This window comes from Erythrolamprus reginae, chromosome 7, assembly GCF_031021105.1.
Source record: "Erythrolamprus reginae isolate rEryReg1 chromosome 7, rEryReg1.hap1, whole genome shotgun sequence".
Taxonomy (NCBI): Eukaryota; Metazoa; Chordata; class Lepidosauria; order Squamata; family Dipsadidae; genus Erythrolamprus; species Erythrolamprus reginae.
In genome coordinates this window covers 70173498-70193410 of record NC_091956.1, presented here as the reverse complement: position 1 = coordinate 70193410, position 19913 = coordinate 70173498, and the positions used below count along the sequence as shown (strand labels likewise).

The 19913-nt window shown below is 41.3% G+C and overlaps 1 protein-coding gene across 1 annotated transcript; it reads right to left on the bottom strand.

Moving 5' to 3' along the window:
- Positions 1–2806: 2806 nt before the first annotated feature.
- On the bottom strand, positions 2807–17965 carry REELD1 (reeler domain containing 1). Its single transcript, XM_070756650.1, has 6 exons — positions 17761–17965; positions 14916–15138; positions 12784–12956; positions 9300–9594; positions 4834–4897; positions 2807–3461 (listed from the first exon to the last, which is right to left on the bottom strand). The coding sequence occupies exons 1-6, from the start codon at positions 17963–17965 to the stop codon at positions 2847–2849; spliced, it is 1575 nt and encodes a 524-aa protein (XP_070612751.1). The 3' UTR covers positions 2807–2846.
- Between the last annotated feature and the right edge of the window lie 1948 nt (positions 17966–19913).

Sequence of the window (19913 nt, the reverse complement as noted above, 5' to 3'; positions counted from 1 at the left end):
AATGGATCTCCTTCTGAGTTGTCTGCCACACTCTCCTCCTCCCTGTCACTCATGTCTTCTTGGTCAGAGGAGCCTTCATCAGCAGATTCCACCGGGGGGGCAAAACAGGCCTGCAGCATGTGGATGTCTCCCCCACATCCACAATCCTTGGGGCAGGAGCTGGGCCAGAGCTAACCACAACACACTGTATGTCTATATATCTGTAGTCTTCATGTTGGAACTTCCTGAGTTGAACAAAAGCTTCCTGTTCTTTAATAAACTTCTTTTCCAATAGTTTTATCAAACTGATCTGGACAGGAAACAAAGCAAATATCATCTGTGTGCATCTAACAAGCCAAGTGATCAAGGTGTAAATGGCCAGGAGAAGCTTTCTTTCCATTTACACCTGATGAGGAGCCATGTTCCACTCCCAAAAGGTGGCATTTACTGTATCTTTGTTTCATTTCTGGAGATCAATTCATAATAAAGGCAGTCAGTGTGTTGTACGCCAGGAATCAATTTTCTAAAAAGCAAGTGTTGCTTTCCATTGTTTTTTTTTTGTTTTTTTTTTCTGAAATGGAAAGTTAGTTCAAGTGGCAAAATTTGATTTATCTGAGAAATATCACACACATCAAATCAAAGCCACTAAGTGAGAAGAGGGATAAGGCTTGAATTTGTTTGGGGGGAAAAATAGCCAGGAGGAAAAAAAACTTCATTTATTTATTTATTTTTGCAAAGACTAACTAAGAAGCAATGCTTAATAGCAGTTCTTGTTTCTTGCAGCATTCAAATGCACCAATAAAATGACTTGTACAATTAATGTTAATAAGTACGTGGTATTAGCTGTAATACAAAAAAATGTGCAACATTTGAAACTAAGAACATCTCCCTTTTATAACACATATCAAATAGTTAAAAGTCTGCTGTAACATAACTAAAGCATGCATATTTTGATTGTATTCACTTAAATGAATATATGCAATTAGTCAGATTTTTGTGTTCTTAATAATACTGGGTTTCTACAAATATAAGACTGGGTTTTACCTTTTTATTTATTTATTTTATTTATTTTATTTATTTTATTTATTTTATTTATTTTATTTATTTATTTATTTATTTATTTATTTATTTATTTATTTATTTATTTATTTATTTATTTATTTATTTATTTATTTATTAGATTTGTATGCCGCCCCTCTCCGAAGACTCGGGGCGGCTAACAACAACAAAGTAAACAATGTAACAAATCTAATATTAAAAAATAATCTAAAAAACCCCAATTTAAGAGATCAATCATACAAACAAGCATACCATGTATAAATTCTATAAGCCTAGGGGGAAGGGAAAAAATTTCAATTCCCCCATGCCTGACGACAGAGGTGGGTTTTAAGGAGCTTGCGAAAGGCAAGGAGGGTGGGGGCAACTCTGATATCTGGGGGGAGCTGGTTCCAGAGGGTCGGGGCCGCCACAGAGAAGGCTCTTCTCCTGGGTCCCGCCAAATGACATTGTTTAGTCGACGGGACCCGGAGAAGGCCAACTCTGTGGGACCTAACCGGTCGCTGGGATTCGTGCGGCAGAAGGAGGTCCTGGAGATATTCTGGTCCTTATAACCCTTGAAATAAGCGCTTGATCTTGTTTTGGGGGTGCAGGAAGCAGCGAGTGTGGTCACCTCATGCCTGCTGGGCCCCTTTGCCACGGGGCCGCAGATCAGCTGAGCTGATTGGGAGCTGCCTCTCTGGGCACCTGGAGGCATTTATTGCACATCCTTGCCAACCCCAGCCCTAACACAGCACCAGGCAACTTCTCAACAGTGTTATGCTGGGCCCTTCCCTAGGAGCCCCCCAGTGAGTTTGGAATGCAATTCAAACACACACGTTAAAGAGAAAAAGAAAGTTTATCCAGTTTTTGTGAGCACACACTCTAAAAAGAGCCAAATGTCTTTCACCAATCCTTGAATGTGGCCAAAAGCAAAACAAATGAGCAGGTAAAGCCACTGTGAAACTTTCACAGCAACCCACTTCAATGTCCACAAGAGGAAGGGCTGCCTCCTGTGCTGGCCACACCCACCCATTCACTAGGTCTTATTTTCCAGGGAGGTCTTTTTTTCGGGGAAACACGGTATTTATCATTTATTTTATTTTATTTTATTTATTTTTATTTATTCATTTGTCCAATACACAATACATATGGAAGAGAATAGACATGAAGTACTATATATAAAGATAATATGTAAAAATAGAGGAGAAGATATATGAAAGGAAGAAAATATATATGATGTATGAGATAAAGGAAAGACAATTGGACAAGGGACAAAAGGCACACCGGTGCACTTATGTACGCCCCTTACTGACCTCTTAGAAACCTGGAGAGGTCAATCGTGGATAGTCTAAGGTAGAAATGTTGGGGGTTAGGGGTTGACACTATTGAGTCCGGTGATGAGTTCCAGGCTTCGACAACTCGATTGTTAAAGTCATATTTTTTACAGTCAAGTTTGGAGCGGTTAATATTAAGTTTGAATCTGTTGCGTGCTCTTGTGTTGTTGCGGTTGAAGCTGAAGTAGTCATTGACCGGTAGGACGTTGCAGCATATGATCTGGTGGGCAATACTTAAATCGTGTTTTAGGCGCCGTAGTTCTAAGCTTTCTAGACCCAGGATTGTTAGTCTATTTTCGTAGGGTATTCTGTTTCGAGTGGAGGAGTGAAGGGCTCTTCTGGTGAAGTATCTTTGAACGTTTTCAAGGGTGTTGATGTCCGAGATGTGGTATGGGTTCCAGACAGATGAGCAGTATTCAAGGATGGGATAGCTTCAAAGATAAACACATTTCACCTAAAAAAGAACAATATCAATAATATCACCATGAACTGACTCTACATAACAGCTTTTTTAACACTGCTTGAAGGGCTGATCCAGTTGTACTCTGCCTGCACCAGGACAAAGCTATTTTCTCGTATCTTCCTGAAGTGCATCATCTCTCCGCTATCTTGGAGTGCGATGACATTGTTATCTGGCTCACTGAAAGAGACTTCAGTCCGCTTATGACAATACTGGGAATGGATGCAGCGGAGGCCAACAGCTAGGACCATGCCAAGGACAGCTGAGCAGCCGAGAAGAACACCAAGCTGGGCTGCTACAAGTCGGGACGTTTTGTGTGGCTTTTCTTTGTCCACTCCAGAAACAGCAGCTTGGGGTTTTATCCTTGTTACTTTTAAGAGTGTGTTCCTGGAGACCTCCTTCTGATCGTATGTCTTCTGCCCAGATGTAGGAAATTCAGCCTGGGGCAGAAAATTTAGCGGAACTTTCTGTGTTATTGGTTCTTTATTTGCCATCTGTCTTGAAACTGCTGATAAACTTTGGTAAGCATCTCTATTCTCTTCTATGTCCAAATCCTCTGGCATTGGAGAGTCCCAAAACTTGACCAATGGTGAAGTTGCAACGGGAGGTACAGACTTAGTTGCATATGAAGTTGGAGTCATCAAAGTCTCCTTGAAAGCAAAAACATTAAATGCATATTGGATAATAATAATAATAATAATAATAATAATAATAATAATAATAATTTATAGATTTGTATGCCGCCCCTCTCCGAAGACTGGAGTAATCTATAGATTGCTTTAATTGAGATCTAACAGTGGCCTTAATTGAGCATCACAGGAGTAAAAAAAAGATATTATCTCCAGATAATAATGATTAAGTTACAAATGGTCCTCAAGTTACATCCACAATTGAGCCCAAAATTTAAATTAAGTTAATAAGCCATGCCCAATGTGGTAGTAAAAAAAATTGCTGCCCTCCACTGCAATGAAGTCATTTAGAACATGTTGGTAAGTGTTCATAAATTCATTGTAAATGTTTTAATTTATCTCTGTAGTTTTAACTTTCTGATAAATTATACTGTCATTATACTTGTTGTGGTTAGCTCTGGCCCAGCTACTGCCCCAAGCAATGTGGAGGTGGATGTGGGGGAGACATCCACATGCCACAGGCCTGTTTTGCTTCCAGTAGAATCTGTCTCCTCTGACCAAGGAAGTGTGAGTGACAGGAAGAGGGGAGTTTGGCAGACAGCCCAGGAGGAGATCAGTCATCTGTATCATCCCTGGATTCTGAACAAGAATTAATGACACATCCACGCATGCGTAGAGTGATGCATAGGAGACAACAACTGAAGGATTATTACAAGAGAAAATGAGGCCACCTGTGGTTGGGAGGGGCTGCGGTATTTAGTGCTACAGATAAAAGTGCAGCCTGGTGTGTTAGCCTCATGGCAGTTTATCTGACTCATTGTTTCGTCAAGATCGTGGTTTTTTGCTGTTCAGGATTGTGTGTGTGGACTCTCTGGACTTTAGAATTGGACTCAATTTCCCAGTTATTGGGTTAGCAATTGGATTGCACTTAACCTGTGCCTTCTGTATACCAGAAAATCCCTTTGACATTTAAAAAGGGAGCTGTTTCTGTTTTTCTGTTTATAAAAACTTTTGGGTTTTCCTTTTATCGTGTGGTGTGTGTCCTCATGGACTAATTACCCTGTAATTACAGGTAGTTGAAACACGCCGGCAGAACAATACTGTGTTTTAAATCATGATGAAGCTGTGGAAGTAGGTGGCATATGAGTTACGGGTAAAACTCCTGATGTCTGGCAGAAAACTTCAGTGTATGCAATTTGGGGGCTTTAACTCAAACGGGAGTAAGAATAATATCACCTCTAAAACAGAATTCTAAAAATGTGCCTGATAAGACTGGACTTCTAGCGTGGAAAGAATTTGTGGGGCTATTCTAGAGGTGAAAATCTAGACCTTTTCTAAAAGCCTAAGCTTACTACACCCACCCACATAAACACACACCTCCCCAAAGGCTTACCTGCATGCTTTTTTTACATGTCAGACACAAGAGAGACATGGGGATACTTGAAGCTGTTTCTGTCCTAAAATGTTGAAGAGGAAATTCCAATTAATTACTTGTAATATCAGTAAATATTTAGAGATTGTACTGCACTGTACTAATATTTACTACAGTTTGAATTCTGTAGGCACTTTTCTTGATTCTACTACGTATTTCTTATATGATTCATTTTACAAATAGAAAATGCAAGGACGGAAGGTTCCACATCTCAGCTAAGCTATCCATGCTGAGGTTGTTTTTTTTTGCTTTCAGTCTGCTGAAATGCTGCTTCCTGTTTTGAATCTCTATCATTTTCAGAACAGATGTACAGAGCTTTCAAGTAATCAGGATATTTCACAGATGCCAACTTCCAGTTCTCAGTCGCAATTTTCACATCTTATGAATCGTTGAGTAAGATTTTCACACCTCACTCACACATCTTTACAAATATAATGTGTTCCCAACATTTAGAAAGTGAAATTTTCTAAGGACTCATCTAAATACATTACTCCTAGACAGCGTTCCCTGTTAGTTGTGCACGTGCACATGCGCACGCCCCAAAATAACCCCCTGTGCAACCTTTGGGGGGCGGGGGCGGGGAGGTGCCGGCAGTAGGAGGAAAGGGAGCTGTGGCCGCCCTTGCGTCCCCACGGTGCCTCCGGCCCCCTCGCGCCCCTGGCCTCTCGGCCCTGTCCCCCGCCTGCCCGATCCGCCCCCTCTGCTCCTCTGCCGCCTCCTGCTTTGGGGCGCGACTTCTCACGCAGCGATCGCGGTTGCGGCTTCTCCTCGGGACGAAAGTGCTCCCAGCCAGGGGACTGCGAGAAAGGGCTTTCTCCTTGCGCTTCGGGAATGCCCGCCCGGCCCCTCTCGCAGCCCCTTCTCTGGGATGCTTTCGGCCCAGACTTTCAGCAAGGGGGCTGCAGTAGAGGCAGGGCAGGCATTTCCGAAGCGCTCAGAGAAAGCACTCTCGCAGCCCCCTCGCTGACAGAGAGAGAGGGAGAGAGAAAGTAAGTGAGAAAGAGAGAGAGAGAGAAAGGGGGGAGAGAGATAGCAAGAGAGAGAAGAGAAAGAAAGAAAGAGAGATAGAAAGAAAGAGTGAGAGAGAAAGAAAGCAATAGAAAGAGAGAAAGAAAATGAGAGAGAAAGAGAGAGGGGGGGAGAGATAGAAAGAGAGGGAGAGAGAAAGTGAGAAAAAGAGAGAGAGAGCAAGAGGGGGAGAGAGAAAGAGAGAGAATTACTCTTGATTTAAAGCATATGATAAAAAGCACCCAAATAATAACAGAGAAAAAAAAACCAGCCATTTGTGTGTGTGTGTGTGTGATCTCTTGAACCATTTCCAATAGCTCACCTTTTATTGGAAATGGTTCAAGAGTTCACACACACACACACACACAAGGGGGGAGGAGACAGGGATGGAAAAAGAGGAGAAGATAGTAATAATAGTAATAGATTTTGGTTTTCTTTTATTATTAATTTCTTTTAATTAAAAAAGAAGGGATTTTTTTCTTGTTTGTTTGTTTGTTTGTTTGTTTGTTTGTTTATTTATTTATTTATTTATTTATACTTCTATGCCACCCAGTCCCAAAGGGACTGTCGCTCAGACACTATACTTTTCCGCCCACACCGAAAAAAAATTAAAGGGAACATTGCTCCTAGATTAGTACTTCATAACGATTCAACAATAAGATCAAGTCTACATAGTATGTTAATGACATAACAAACACTTTCGTTTGTCTTATTAAAAACCAGGTGTAGAAACTTGTGGCCTTATACTGTAGAATAGTGATGGCGAACCTATGGCACGGATCCACAGATGGCACGCGGAGCCATAACTGCTGGCAAGCTGTTGCCCTAGCTCAGCTCCAATGTGTATGTGTGTGCCAGCCACCTAATTGTTGGCTTGCACAGAAGCTCTGGGAGGTCATTTTTGGCTTCCAGGGAGCCTCCAGCAGGATGGGGAGGACATTTTTACCCTCCTCCTGGCTCCAGGAAAGCCTTTGAAGCCTGGGGTGGGCGAAACACAAGCTTATTGGGCCCACCAGAAGTTGGGAAACAGGCCATTTCCAGCTTCCAGAGGGCCTCCTGGGGGGTGAGGGAAGCTGTTTTCACCCTCCCCAGGCATTGGATTATGGGTGTGGGCACTCACGCATGTGTGATAGTGCACACCCATGCTTTTTTGACACCCAAGGGAAAAAAGGTTCACCATCACTGCTGGAGATGATACTTGGTAATTGATCATTCAGTTCTCAGACAGCTCAGCATTTACATGGGTAGTAGCAGTTATGAGATCTGTACTAGATTAATTCTGAGAGATCCCATCTCGATATGAACTAGATCCCGTCTCAATATGAACTAGAACAACATCAATGACCTTTGCGATTACATCACAAGCAACTGTGTCCTCTTCGGCGACAATGTAAAACTCCAATACCACCGATAACAAAAACTACTCTCCCAAAAGACCTTGACGCTGTTTCTGAGTGGTCTAACACATGGCAACTCCAAATCTCAACTAGCAAATGCTCTGTCCTACACATTGGGAAGAAGAATCTGAACTCCAAATACGAATTTAATAATCAAATTATCACAGATAATCCCCACTCGGTTAAAGACCTCGGTATACTAATAACAAAAGATTTAAGTGCCAAAGCCCACTGCAACAACATAGCCAAGAAGGCTTCAAGATCTGACACTGCTTACCAGAGCTTACAAAACTTTTGCCAGACCCATCCTCGAATACAGCTCATCTGTTTGGAACCAATATCGCATCTTAGACATTAACACTCTTGAAAATGTCCAAAGATACTTCACCAGAAGAGCCCTTCATTCCTCCACTCAAAATAGAATACCCTACGAGACTAAACTTTCAATCCTGGGCCTAGAAAGCCTAGAACTAAGAACTAAGTATTGCCCACAAGATCATATGCTGCAACGTCCTGCCTGTCGGCGACTACTTCAGCTTCAACCACAACAACACAAGAGCACACAACAGATTTTAAACTTAATATTAACTGCTCCAAACTTGACTGTAAAAAATATGACTTCAGTAACTGAGTTGTCGAAGCGTGGAACTCATTACCGGACTCCATAGTGTCATCCCCAAACCCCCAACACTTTACCCTTAGATTATCTACGGTTGACCTATCCAGATCCCTAAGAGGACAGTAAGGGTCGAGTACAAGTGCACTAGAGTGCCTTCCGTCCCCTGTCCTATTGCTCTCCTATATCTCCTATACCTTTCTTCTATTCCTATATCTCTTCTTCTATTCTTTCATTGATATGTTCTATTACTATACCTTCTTTTCTATTATTTCTTAGATATATTTTACTATGAGTATCTCCTCTGTAACCATCATCATGTATTTTACTATGTGTATATATATATCCACTAAAACTCTCATTGTGTATTGGACTAAATAAATAAATAAATAAATAAAGCAGATAGGAAGTTTAAACTTTCCCAATAAGGCAAGTGAAAAAACATGCATTGTTGGTAGACATTCTGTTTTACGAGGTACTGGTGGTACAATTTAGCCTTGCCATAAGGATTTTAAATATTATTTTCATTAATGATGTGATTCAATGAAATCTGCTTGCAGTAAATGTCTATAAGATTGGGGCTCGAAGGCCAAGAAGAATATTAAAATGAAACACCATCTTAAGACTTAAAATGAAACACAATCTGAAGACTTAAGGGGTCCTTAGTTTGGTTGTTTTCTTGCAGATATTTCGTTACCCAAACTAGGCAACATCATCAGTGCCAGCATACAAAGACAATTTATATATATATATTTATATATATATATACACACACATATACATATACATATACATATATATATACAGTATATATATATATATATACTACCATCAATGCGTGAAACTACCCATTTTATAGAATGCCTAGGAAATCTGTAGAATGCCAAAAATGGGATGTTAAATTATGAAATGCGTAATACTGTATTTCACATATTTCCTAAGCATTCTATGCAATGCCAAAAAACAAACGAGCAAACTTTAAAATACTCCCATTAGAATGGTATTCTAGTTTTCTTAGTTGCAACCAGGAAATCATTACTGGTTTTCTTCTCTCTTTTTTTCCCCAGAAAAAAAGTCCTGTATTGAATTTTGTAATTCTTTCACACATGTCTTTTCAATAAAGGGTTAGAATTAAGGCTAGGGTTAGTCTAACCCTGACCCTAGTCCTAACCTTACCTATTTTCTTGACTCTCGTATTTTTCATTATTTGCCTAAATAATTCTTGTCACTCTGCATAATGCCCAATTACTATACAGTATACAGTGCCCAGGGGAAGCATGTAGCATATTTAAATAATACAGAGATTTCATATGTCACAATTCTATAGGTTTCCTAGGCATTCTATACAATGCCAGCTTTGTCATTAAAACACACACAGACACACGGATTTAATACTCGCACGATACCCATTGTTTGCACCGGAAAAATTATCTTGCACTTTGACATTCAGATCTGGAAGCTGAAGAGATGATTCTAACATGAAACCGTCATTTTTCTCTGTTCCATTATTGAACATTATGTCATGTAAAGTGACCCTGTCTTCAAATGACTCGGGAAGAAAATTTCTAGTGATGCCAACACCAGAGGCTTGTTTTCCATGGGACGTTGAATCCAAAGCCAGGGTTGCTTCAGTTCGTATCAGGCTGGGGGTGGGTGTAAATATCTCAAATGGAGTTACAATGGTATCAGGAACAGAATTTCCTTGTAGAAGGGGAAATAAAACATTGACAAGCAACTGGTTAGAACAAAATATGAAATATGCTCATTTGAACAAATCTTTTCCATGTTAAACAATTGTCACCTATATTATAAAATATTGAGATGAATTATATAATTAGATAAATGTTGTGGTTGGCTCTGGCTTAGCTCCTGCCCCAGGGAATGGGGAGGTGGATGCAGGGGAAACTTCAACATGTCACAGGCCTGTGTTATTGCCGACAGAATCAGTTTAGAGTTTAGTTTCCTTGGACGAAGAAGAAGGTGGGAGTGACTCGGCAGAGGAGGGCTTGGCACACAGCCCAGGCAGTCAATCTCCCTTATCTTCCATTGATTCAGATGATGACGTTTTGGCCCCACGCAAGCGCAAAATTATGCGTAGAAGAGACCAAGTAAGAACATATTACAGGAAATAAGGGAGGCCACCTGTGTTTGGGTGGGGCTCCAGTAATTAGGGCTGCTGCTATAAATAGCAGCATGTGGGTTTGGCCATTGTGGAAGAATATCTGTTGCAGTATCGTCAGGAATCTTGTGTGCTGGACTTTGTTGCTTTTTCACGCCTTTGAAACCAAAGCAGAGCAGCGTGCATGTGTGTCTCACTTTGTTGGAAGAAGAAGGGGTGTGAAGTGTGAAATTTCTTCACAGCTGCTAACTAAGTACTTAATGACTGATTAAGGGAATTGTATAGACTACCCGGTTGTTTTGGGAAGAGTGCTCTTTGCAATACAAAAAGAGTGCTTTGTTTATTTTCAATTTTGTGATAAGGAACATTGTTTTGAATTTTCAAACGTGCGTGTGTATCTAAAATTTGTATCCTTGAATTTTCGGGAGGATTCTACCAGAGAGCCTGGCAGAACAGATAAACATACAGTGATCCCTCGAGTTTCGCGATCTCGATCTTCGCGAAACGCTATATCGCGATTTTTCCACCCGATGACGTCACTCTCTTCCTTCCTTTCTCATCTTTCTTTCTCTCTCTCTTTCTCTATCTTGCTTCTTCCTCTCTCACACTCTCTTCCTCCCTCTCTCATCTCTTTCTTTCCTTCTCTCTCTTTCTCTATCTCTCCCCCTCTTGCTGGCGAGCGGCGGGCGGGCGAGCGGGGGCATCAGCGAGGAGCCGGGGTTTCCCCTTTGCATGGGCGGCCGGGAAGTCCCAGGGAAGGTTCCTTCGGCCGCCCAGCAGCTGATCTGCTCGGTAGCGCAGCAGCAGCGAGGAGCCGAATCGGGGTTTCCCCGCACGCAAAGGGGAAACCCCGATTCGGCTCCTCGCTGCTGCTGCGCTACCGAGCAGATCAGCTGCTGGGCGGCCGAAGGAACCTTCCCTGGGTCTTCCCGGCCGCCCACGCAAAGGGGAAACCCCGGCTCCTCGCTGATGCCCGCCGCTCGCCCGCCCGCCAGCAAGAGGGGGAAGACCCAGGGAAGGTTCCTTCGGCCGCCCAGCAGCTGATCTGCTCGGTAGCGCAGCAGCAGCGAGGAGCCAAATCGGGATTTCCCCTTTGCGTGGGCGGCGGGGAACGCAAACTCCGCCATCTACGCATGCGTGGCCATAGAAAAAAAGGGCGCGCATGCGCAGATGGTGTTTTTACTTCCGCAACCCTACATCGCGAAAAATCGATTATCGCGAGGGGTCTTGGAACGGAACCCTCGCGATAATAGAGGGATCACTGTATTTCTAATCCATTATTTTGTTACTGAGAGAAGTCACTCAGATGCCTCTTGAGAAATTTAGATGGATGGAGCAGGGCTTGTTATTGAATGTCATATTTTCTTTACTTGGGGCAGATCTGCTCTTCAGGGGTGGGCTGCTGCCTGGAGCACAGTGGGGTAGCAAAAATGGAGCTCCACCCCAGAGCACCCAATTTGCACTGAAAGATGCTAAAAGAAAATGCAGGGCGTCCTGTATAAGCCACGCCCACAGTGTAGTAGTAAAACCATTGGTAGCCCTTCACTGCTGCTCTCGCCCTTTGCCTAAGAACTGTTCCTGTGTCTCAAAAGGGAAAAAAAGTTGTTTTGATGTTTAAAAGATGCAAAGAAAAGGGGAACAGGAGTATTTGGCCCCCTTTTTTTATTTTGGCCCTTTGTATTGAAAGATCCAAATGAGGGTTTATAAAGTTTATTCACATGAAGGTATCACTTCATAATGTTCTGTCGGGCTCTCTGGTAGAATCCTCCCAAAAATTCACAGGTACAAATTTCAGACACACACACATTTGAAAATTCAAAACAATGTTCTTTATAATGAAAATTCACTTAAACTAAGCCCTCTTTTTGTAGAGCAAAGAGCACTCATCTCCAAACAAACTGGTAATTTATACAAGTCCCTTATCAGTTCTGTGATACTTAGCTTGCAGCTGTGAGGCAATTCACAGTCCTTCTTCTTTCACAAAGTGAAACACACTTTGCTCTGGTTTAGGTTCAAAGCAGGGAAAAATCAGCACACAAAAGATCAAACGCAGCAAAGCAGGCATTAAACACAACGATCAGATAATCCTCCTCAATGGCCAAACCCACAGGCTGCTATTTATAGCAGCCTCACTAATTACCACAGCCCCACCCAACCACAGGTGGCCTCATTTTCTTTGATAATAATCTCTCAGTTGTTGTTGCCTATGCATCGCTCTCCGCATGCGTGGCTGTATCATTAACTCTTGTTCTGAATCCAAGGAGGAGCTAGATAATTGATCTCCTTCTGAGCTGTCTGCCACACTCTCCTCCTCCCTGTCACTCATGTCTTCTTGGTCAGAGGAGCGTTCATCAGCAGATTCCACCGGGGGCAAAACAGGCCTGCAGCATGTGGATGTCTCCCCCACATCCACAGTCCTTGGGGCAGGAGCTGGGCCAGAGCTAACCACAACACATAATACACCAAAAAAATAAACAAACAGCAAAAGCTATTTTAGATAAATTGTCTTGCTCATTTATAATCTATTCACTTTACACTGCATTGTTAATTGAATTAGGGCAGTACATGTATTTAGAAATTAATTTATTTGGACATTTTGCCCATGAAAAGAATCTACTTTCTGTCTCAATAAATTTAGAATTCAATATGAAAGCTTGTGACAAATGTGACTATTGTATGGTTAAGATAACTAAAAACAACTAAAAAATAAAATTGGCACTTACAAGTAGTCTTTCCTACAAGAAAAAAATGTGTGTCAGAGGACAACTTACTTTTTCCAACAGGGAATGTTCCTTTCAGATCAATAAACTCCTGGATTAGAGCTGTTTTAATTGTGCTGGAGACATCATTATTTTCAGCAATTGTTCTATTCTGTATTTGTTGAGAAACAGTTGATGATTCAATCTTTGCCCAATAAACAAAGTACGACTGAACAACTGATAAACTGTAAAGAATTCAAAGAAATGCCTTAATCATTCTCTGCATCAATGAATCATTTAATAAATAAAAAAGAATTCTTCGAAATCTGCAAGGAGTGTAACTGAAAATATTAGGCCTAAAACAATTTTACACTTATGGTATAATATTCATACATCCTGTATTCTGCTAATTAGAAACTCATACCAGACATGAATAAATTATCTTCTAGATTATCCTTTTCAAGTAAATAAATAATCAGAACGTAAAATAAATAACATTTTAAGCATGTCCATATTTTTTAGATTTTAAACATGTCCAGGTTTTTAGATTTTTAACTTTAATTAATTGGATTTCGATGTACGTTGTCTTTATATTTGCTGTAAGCCACCCCGAGTCTTTGGAGAAAGGTGGCATATAAATCCAATCAATCAATCGATCAATCAATCAATCTATCAATAAATAAATAAAGGGCGGCATATAAATCCGTGAAATAAAGAAATAAATATAAAGAAATAAAGAAATAATAAAGAAATAAAGAAATAAAGAAAGAAGGGTGGCATATAAATCTGATAAACAAACAAACACTTTTATCCAAAACCCAAACCATGCTTTATGCCAGGGTCCTCAACCCCTGGTCCATGGACTGGCACCAAGCGAAGCCTCATCCACAGGATGCAATCAGCACACAAAACCACACCTTCTCCGGAAACAAATTGGGCCATGAAACTAGTACCTGGAGTTTAAAAGATTGTGGGCCACTGCTCTATGCTTTACTTAATGAAACCTGCATACCAAAACACTTATCTGATGCTCATCAATTGAATTATTAGGTTTAAATCCCAGGTTTAGAAAGCTTAGAAATATGTCGTCTTAAACACGACCTAAGCATAGCCCATAATATCATCTGCTACAATGTCCTTCCTATCAACAACTACTTCAGCTTCAACCACAACAACACACAAGCACACAACAGATATAAAATTAAACTAAACCACTCTAAACTCAACTGCAGGAAATACGACTTTAGTACCCGAGTAGTTGATGTATGGAACTCACTACCAGACTCTGTAGTATCATCACCTAACCCCAAAAATTTTACCCTTAGACTATCCACTGTTGATCTCACCCGATTCCTAAGAGGTCAGTAAGGGGCATGCATAAGTGCACAAGAGTGCCTTCCATCCCCTGTCCTAATGTTTCTCTTTTACTAGTGTTGTGGTTAGCTCTGGCCCAGCTCCTGCCCCAAGGAATTTTCAGGTGGACGTGGGGAAAACATCCACATGCTGCAGGCCTGTTTTTCTGCCAATGGAATCTGCCGACGAAGCCTCCTCTGACCAAGGAAGCGTGAGTGACAGGGAAGAGGGGAGTTTGGCAGACAGCCCAGGAGGAGATCAATCATCTGTATCATCCCTGGATTCAGAACAAGAATTAATGACACATCCACGCATGCGTAGAGTGATGCATAGGAGACAACAACTGAAGGATTATTACAAGAGAGAATGAGGCCACCTGTGGTTGGGTGGGGCTGCTGTAATTAGTGCTACAGCTTGGTGTTTTAGCCTTATGGCAGTTTATCTGATTCATAGTTTCGTCAAGATCGTGGTTTTTGTGCTGTTCAGGATTGCGTGTGTGGACTCTCTGGACTTTAGAATTGGACTCAATTTCCCAGTTATTGGGTGAGCAATTGGATTGCATTTCACCTGTGCCTTGTGTGTACCAGAAAATCCCTTTGACATTTAAAAAGGGAGCTGTTTCTGTTTTTCTGTTTATAAAAACCTTTGGGTTTTCCTTTTATCCTGTGGTGTGTGTCTTCCTGTACTAATTACCCTGTAATTACGGGCAGTTGAAACACGCTGGCAGAACAACTAGTATCATGTATATAAATATTATATCTTTGTATACCACCAATACGTACAAACAAATAAATAAATTATTAGAATACTTGCTAAGAAGGCAATGTCAAACTTAGCAAGCAAATACTTACAAGAATCTGATGTTTCCAATAGGCTGGTCTGGTGCTTTCCACACAAAAGACAAGTTTCTCTTAAGTGATTTGTCTGAATGGGTAACAGTGTCACCGTCTTCAAAACAACTCAGTAATTTGGAGCCAGGAGGAATGTATACAAATGTGCCGGCTATTTGGTCATTCAGAACCCTGCGAGCTTGAAGCATGAAGCCCATAAAATCACGTGAACTCCTGATTGTAACTAGAGAGGGTGGGTGAGAGGAAAGGACATGATGCAAAAAAAAATTATATTACTTATTTATTATTTATAATAAATAATTATTATTTATATATTATATTACAAAACCTTTGCCAGACCAAATCTTGAATACAGTTCATCTGTCTGGAACCCATACCACATCTCGGACATCAACACCCTAGAAAATGTCCAAAGATACTTCACCAGAAGAGCCCTTCACTCCTCCACTCAAAACAGAATACCCTACGAAAGCAGACTATCAATCCTAGGTCTAGAAAGCTTAGAACTACGACGCCTAAAACAAGATCTAAGTATTGCCCACAAGATCATATGCTGCAACGTCCTGCCTGTCAATGACTACTTCAGCTTCAACCGCAACAACACAAGAGCACGCAACAAATTTAAACTTAATATTAATCGCTCTAAGCTTGACTGTAAAAAATATGACTTTAGCAATCAAGTTGTCGAAGCGTGGAACTCATTACCGGACTCAGTAGTGTCAACCCCTAACCCCCAACATTTCTCCCTTAGACTATCCACGATTGACCTCTCCAGGTTCTTAAGAGGTCAGTAAGGGGCGTACATAAGTGCACTAGCCTGCCTTTCGTCCCCTGTCCAATTGTCTCTCCTTATCCCATATATCATATATCTTTTCTTCCTTTCATATATCTTCTCCTCTACTTTTATATCTTTTCTTCATGTCTATCTTCTTCAATATGTATTGTGTATTGGACAAAATAAATAAATAAAAATGAATAAATAAATACTGTAGATGTAGGGCTGCAGAGGAGAGGGTTTCTCAGATGAAATCCACCACCAACAATTTTTTTGTAGAGGTTATATTTATACTAGAATTCACTCGCTTCACATTTCAGATGCGCATTTACTCACCACTGTGTTTTCTGGAAGGAACTGAGCATAAGTATGATTGACAGGAAGGAAATAATTTCGTTCCAAACTCTTACTTTTTTGAAAGTCTCACAATTTGTCAGAAGATACATAAAACCCTCCAGCAACTTGGCAATCTTTTAGAAGTTCTACTAAAGTAGAACACTAGTGCTGTGGCTTGGAAAAAGAGGTTGCTATCATGTGTGCCAGAGCTACAGTGAGCACATTTTTCCTACATATTTTTAAACCATTCTCATCATTTATTTTTTTTGGGGGGGAGGGGAGAATACATTTTATTTTTTCCCAAAGCAGATGAGAAACTGCAAGGCATATTTTTAGTGATATAGTGTTGTGGTTAGCTCTGGCCCAGCTCCTGCCCCAAGGAATGTGGAGGTGGATGTTGGGGAGACATCCACATGCCACAGGCCTGTTTTGCTCCCAGTAGAATCTGCTGACAAAGTCTCCTCTGACCAAGGAAGCGTGAGTGACAGGGAAGAGGGGAGTTTGGCAGACAGCTCAGGAGGAGATCAGTCATCTGTATCAAGAACAAGAATTAATGACACATCCACGCTTGCGTAGAGTGATGCATAGGAGACAACAACTGAAGGATTATTACAAGAGAAAATGAGGCCACCTGTGGTTGGGTGGGGCTGCTGTAATTAGTGCTACAGATAAAAGTGCAGCCTGGGGCCTCATTGCACTTTATCTGATTCATTGTTTCGTCAAGATCGTGGTTTTTGCTGTTCAGGATTGTGTGTGTGGACTCTCTGGACTTTAGAATTGGACTCAATTTCCCAGGTATTGGGTGAGCAATTGGACTGCATTTAACCTGTGCCTTCTGTGTATCAGAAAATCCCTTTGACATTTAAAAAGGGAGCTGTGTCGGTTTTTCTGTTTATAAAAACTTTTGGGTTTTCCTTTTATTGTGTGGTGTGTGTCTTCCTGGACTAATTACCCTGTAATTACGGGTGGTTGAGACACACTGGTAGAACAATTTAAAGAACCACTCATACATACAAGCATACCATGTATAAATTCTATAAGCCTAGGGGGAAGGGAAATTTCAATTCCCCCATGCCTGACGACAGAGGTGGGTTTTAAGGAGCTTGCGAAAGGCAAGGAAGGTGGGGGCAACTCTGATATCTGGGGGGAGCTGGTTCCAGAGGGCCGGGGCCGCCACAGAGAAGGCTCTTCTCCTGGGTCCCGCCAAACGACATTGTTTAGTTGACGGGACCGGAGAAAGCCAACTCTGTGGGACCTAACCGGTTGCTGGGATTCGTGCGGCAGAAGGCGGTCCCGGAGATATTCTGGTCCGATGCCATGAAGGGCTTTATAGGTCATAACCAACACTTTGAATTGTGACCAGAAATTGATCGGCAACCAATGCAGACTGCGGAGTGTTAGTGTAACATGGGCATACCTTGGGAAGCCCATGATTGCTCTCGCAGCTGCATTCTGCACGATCTGAAGTTTCCGAACACTTTTCAAAGGTAGCCCCAATGCTTAAAATGTTGGACTAGAAGAGGCAAGACCAGGGATGGTTTTCACCTACTTTCCTTACCAGTTCGCAAATGTGAGCATGAACGCACACTCGCTCGCTTGCTTTGCTCGCACACGTGTGCACAGCCTCCCAAATCATGGTTTATTGCAAACACCTGTTAATAGCCTTGCACTAAGCTGCTGTCTACAACCTTCTAACTCTCCTTGAGAGTCCTGTAAATGGGTGCTATTTCTTACCTGGTACCTTGTCACCTGGAGAAAAGGAAGTGTTGGTGTGGATGGTGATGTAATTATTCTGAGGATTCTGAAGGTTAGCTCGGATATGTTTGGGTCTCATGTCAGAACAGGCAGAAAGGCTGGCCCCATGGGAAAAGGCATACGTGTACGAAACCAAGTACAGGATTGTAAATGCCCACACAACAAGAAAGGACCATGCTTTCATCTTGCCCTCTGCCTAACAGGGAAAAAATATATATATTTCACAGGAATATTTTTTGCAATCTTTATATAAAAAATAGATAACCTGAATGAAGTTATTAGTAACATCTTTGAAATCCAGATCTACCTAAGAATGCCTCTACTTAAGAACTTTTCTAGATAAGAACCAGGTATTCAAGATTTTTTTGCCTCTTCTTAAGAACCATTTTCTACTTAAGAACCTGAGCCCAGAAAAATTTCCCAGGAAATTTGAGAGCGGCACAAAGGCCAGTTTCCTGCCATTTCCCTTAGGTTTCTATCTCTGGTGAAGTGTATGGGAGGCAGCCTCGCGCCGGGTGTATGGGAGGCGTGTGCTCCTCCTTGCCGCCTCAGAGTACCTCTTTTTATTTTAAGCCTTAAAGTTTTGGATTTTTTTGATTCCCCTCACCTCACCTTCTTCCTTCGGCAGCGACTGTCTTCCTCCTCTTCTTCTTCCTCCTCCTCCTCCCCCCCAAATTCCGAGCTTTTATTTCTTTCCTAATGGGTTTGCACACATTATTTGCTTTTACATTGTTTCCTATGGGAAAAATTGCTTCTACTTACAAACTTTTCTACTTAAGAACCTGGTCACGGAACGAATTAAGTTCGTAAATAGAGGTACCACTGTATAACCAATAGCTTCAGCTTTGAAAAGCTTTACACAGCTATCAGGGAGGATTTAATTATTCTTATTAATTATTAGTCTTGGTAAATCTACAAAGCAGCGGTGAAGTCTATTACCTTTCCTACTGGTTTGGAAGCATGCGCTCCACTCCCATGCGCCACCATCACACATGCTTTTTCACCCTCTGCACATGCGCAGGCTTTGCGCATTCACAGAGGATTTTTTTAAATGGTTTTTTAATGATTTTTTTAAGACACAAGAAGTTTTTTCCCGAACGCCATCACTCTACTAAACAAATAATTCCCTCAACACTGTCAGACTTTCTACTAAATCTGCACTTCTGTTCTACTAGTTTTTCTCATCATTCCTTTCACTCATTTCCTCCCATGTTGACTGTATGACTGTAACTTGTTGCTTATATCCTAAGATTTTTATTAATATTGCTTCTTCATTGCTTATTTGACCCCTATGACAATCATTAAGTATCATACCACATGATTCTTGACAAATGTATATTTTATTTTATGTATACTGAGAGCATATGCACCAAGACAAATTCCTTGTGTGTCCAATCACACTTGGCCAATAAAATTCTATATGCAGCTGGTTGGGTGAAACCTTACATTGCCTTTACCAGTTCTCCAAACCACAGGCCGCTGCCACCGGGGTGAACTGGTAGCATTTCACCCATGCCACAAAATAAAATTTTTCAGAACAAAGTTGTAGCTTTGACTTCTTAGCTGGGAACTGTTTGGAACTGAACTTTCTGGTGCTTGTGGTGGGGCTATGTTAGAAAACCTCTAGAGTAGAATTTTTCAACTGCAACAACTTTATGATATACGTGAATGTGGACTTTTAACTTCCAGAATCCTGGCTGGAGTCACAAATCTTAAAGTTGCTAAAGCTGAGAAGCACTTCCGTAGATATTTTTTTTTCCCAAGCAGTATTTTAATATGCAGGGGGTGACTGCAGCTACTCAAGCTCTGTGACCCATCTAGAAAATATTCACCCAGTAGCAGATCCATTGTAATGAAATCACATTTTTCCAACATTCAAACTGAATTACCTGAAACCTTCTTTTGACCTTGCAGCTGTTTAATAGAAACATCAAAAATATTAACTTTATATCCCTGTGCATCCTTTGTACATAAACAAAATGTGCAATATTTTCAGTGCTAAGGGTCAGTTGAGTAGCAGGATGGGAAACGGTGCGCATAGCAAAATGGGGATGGTAGGGGGAGTCCAGACAAAAATTAAACGTTTCAATTCTGTGAAATGGATTGAAACTAAAAATGTAATTGTTCCCGAA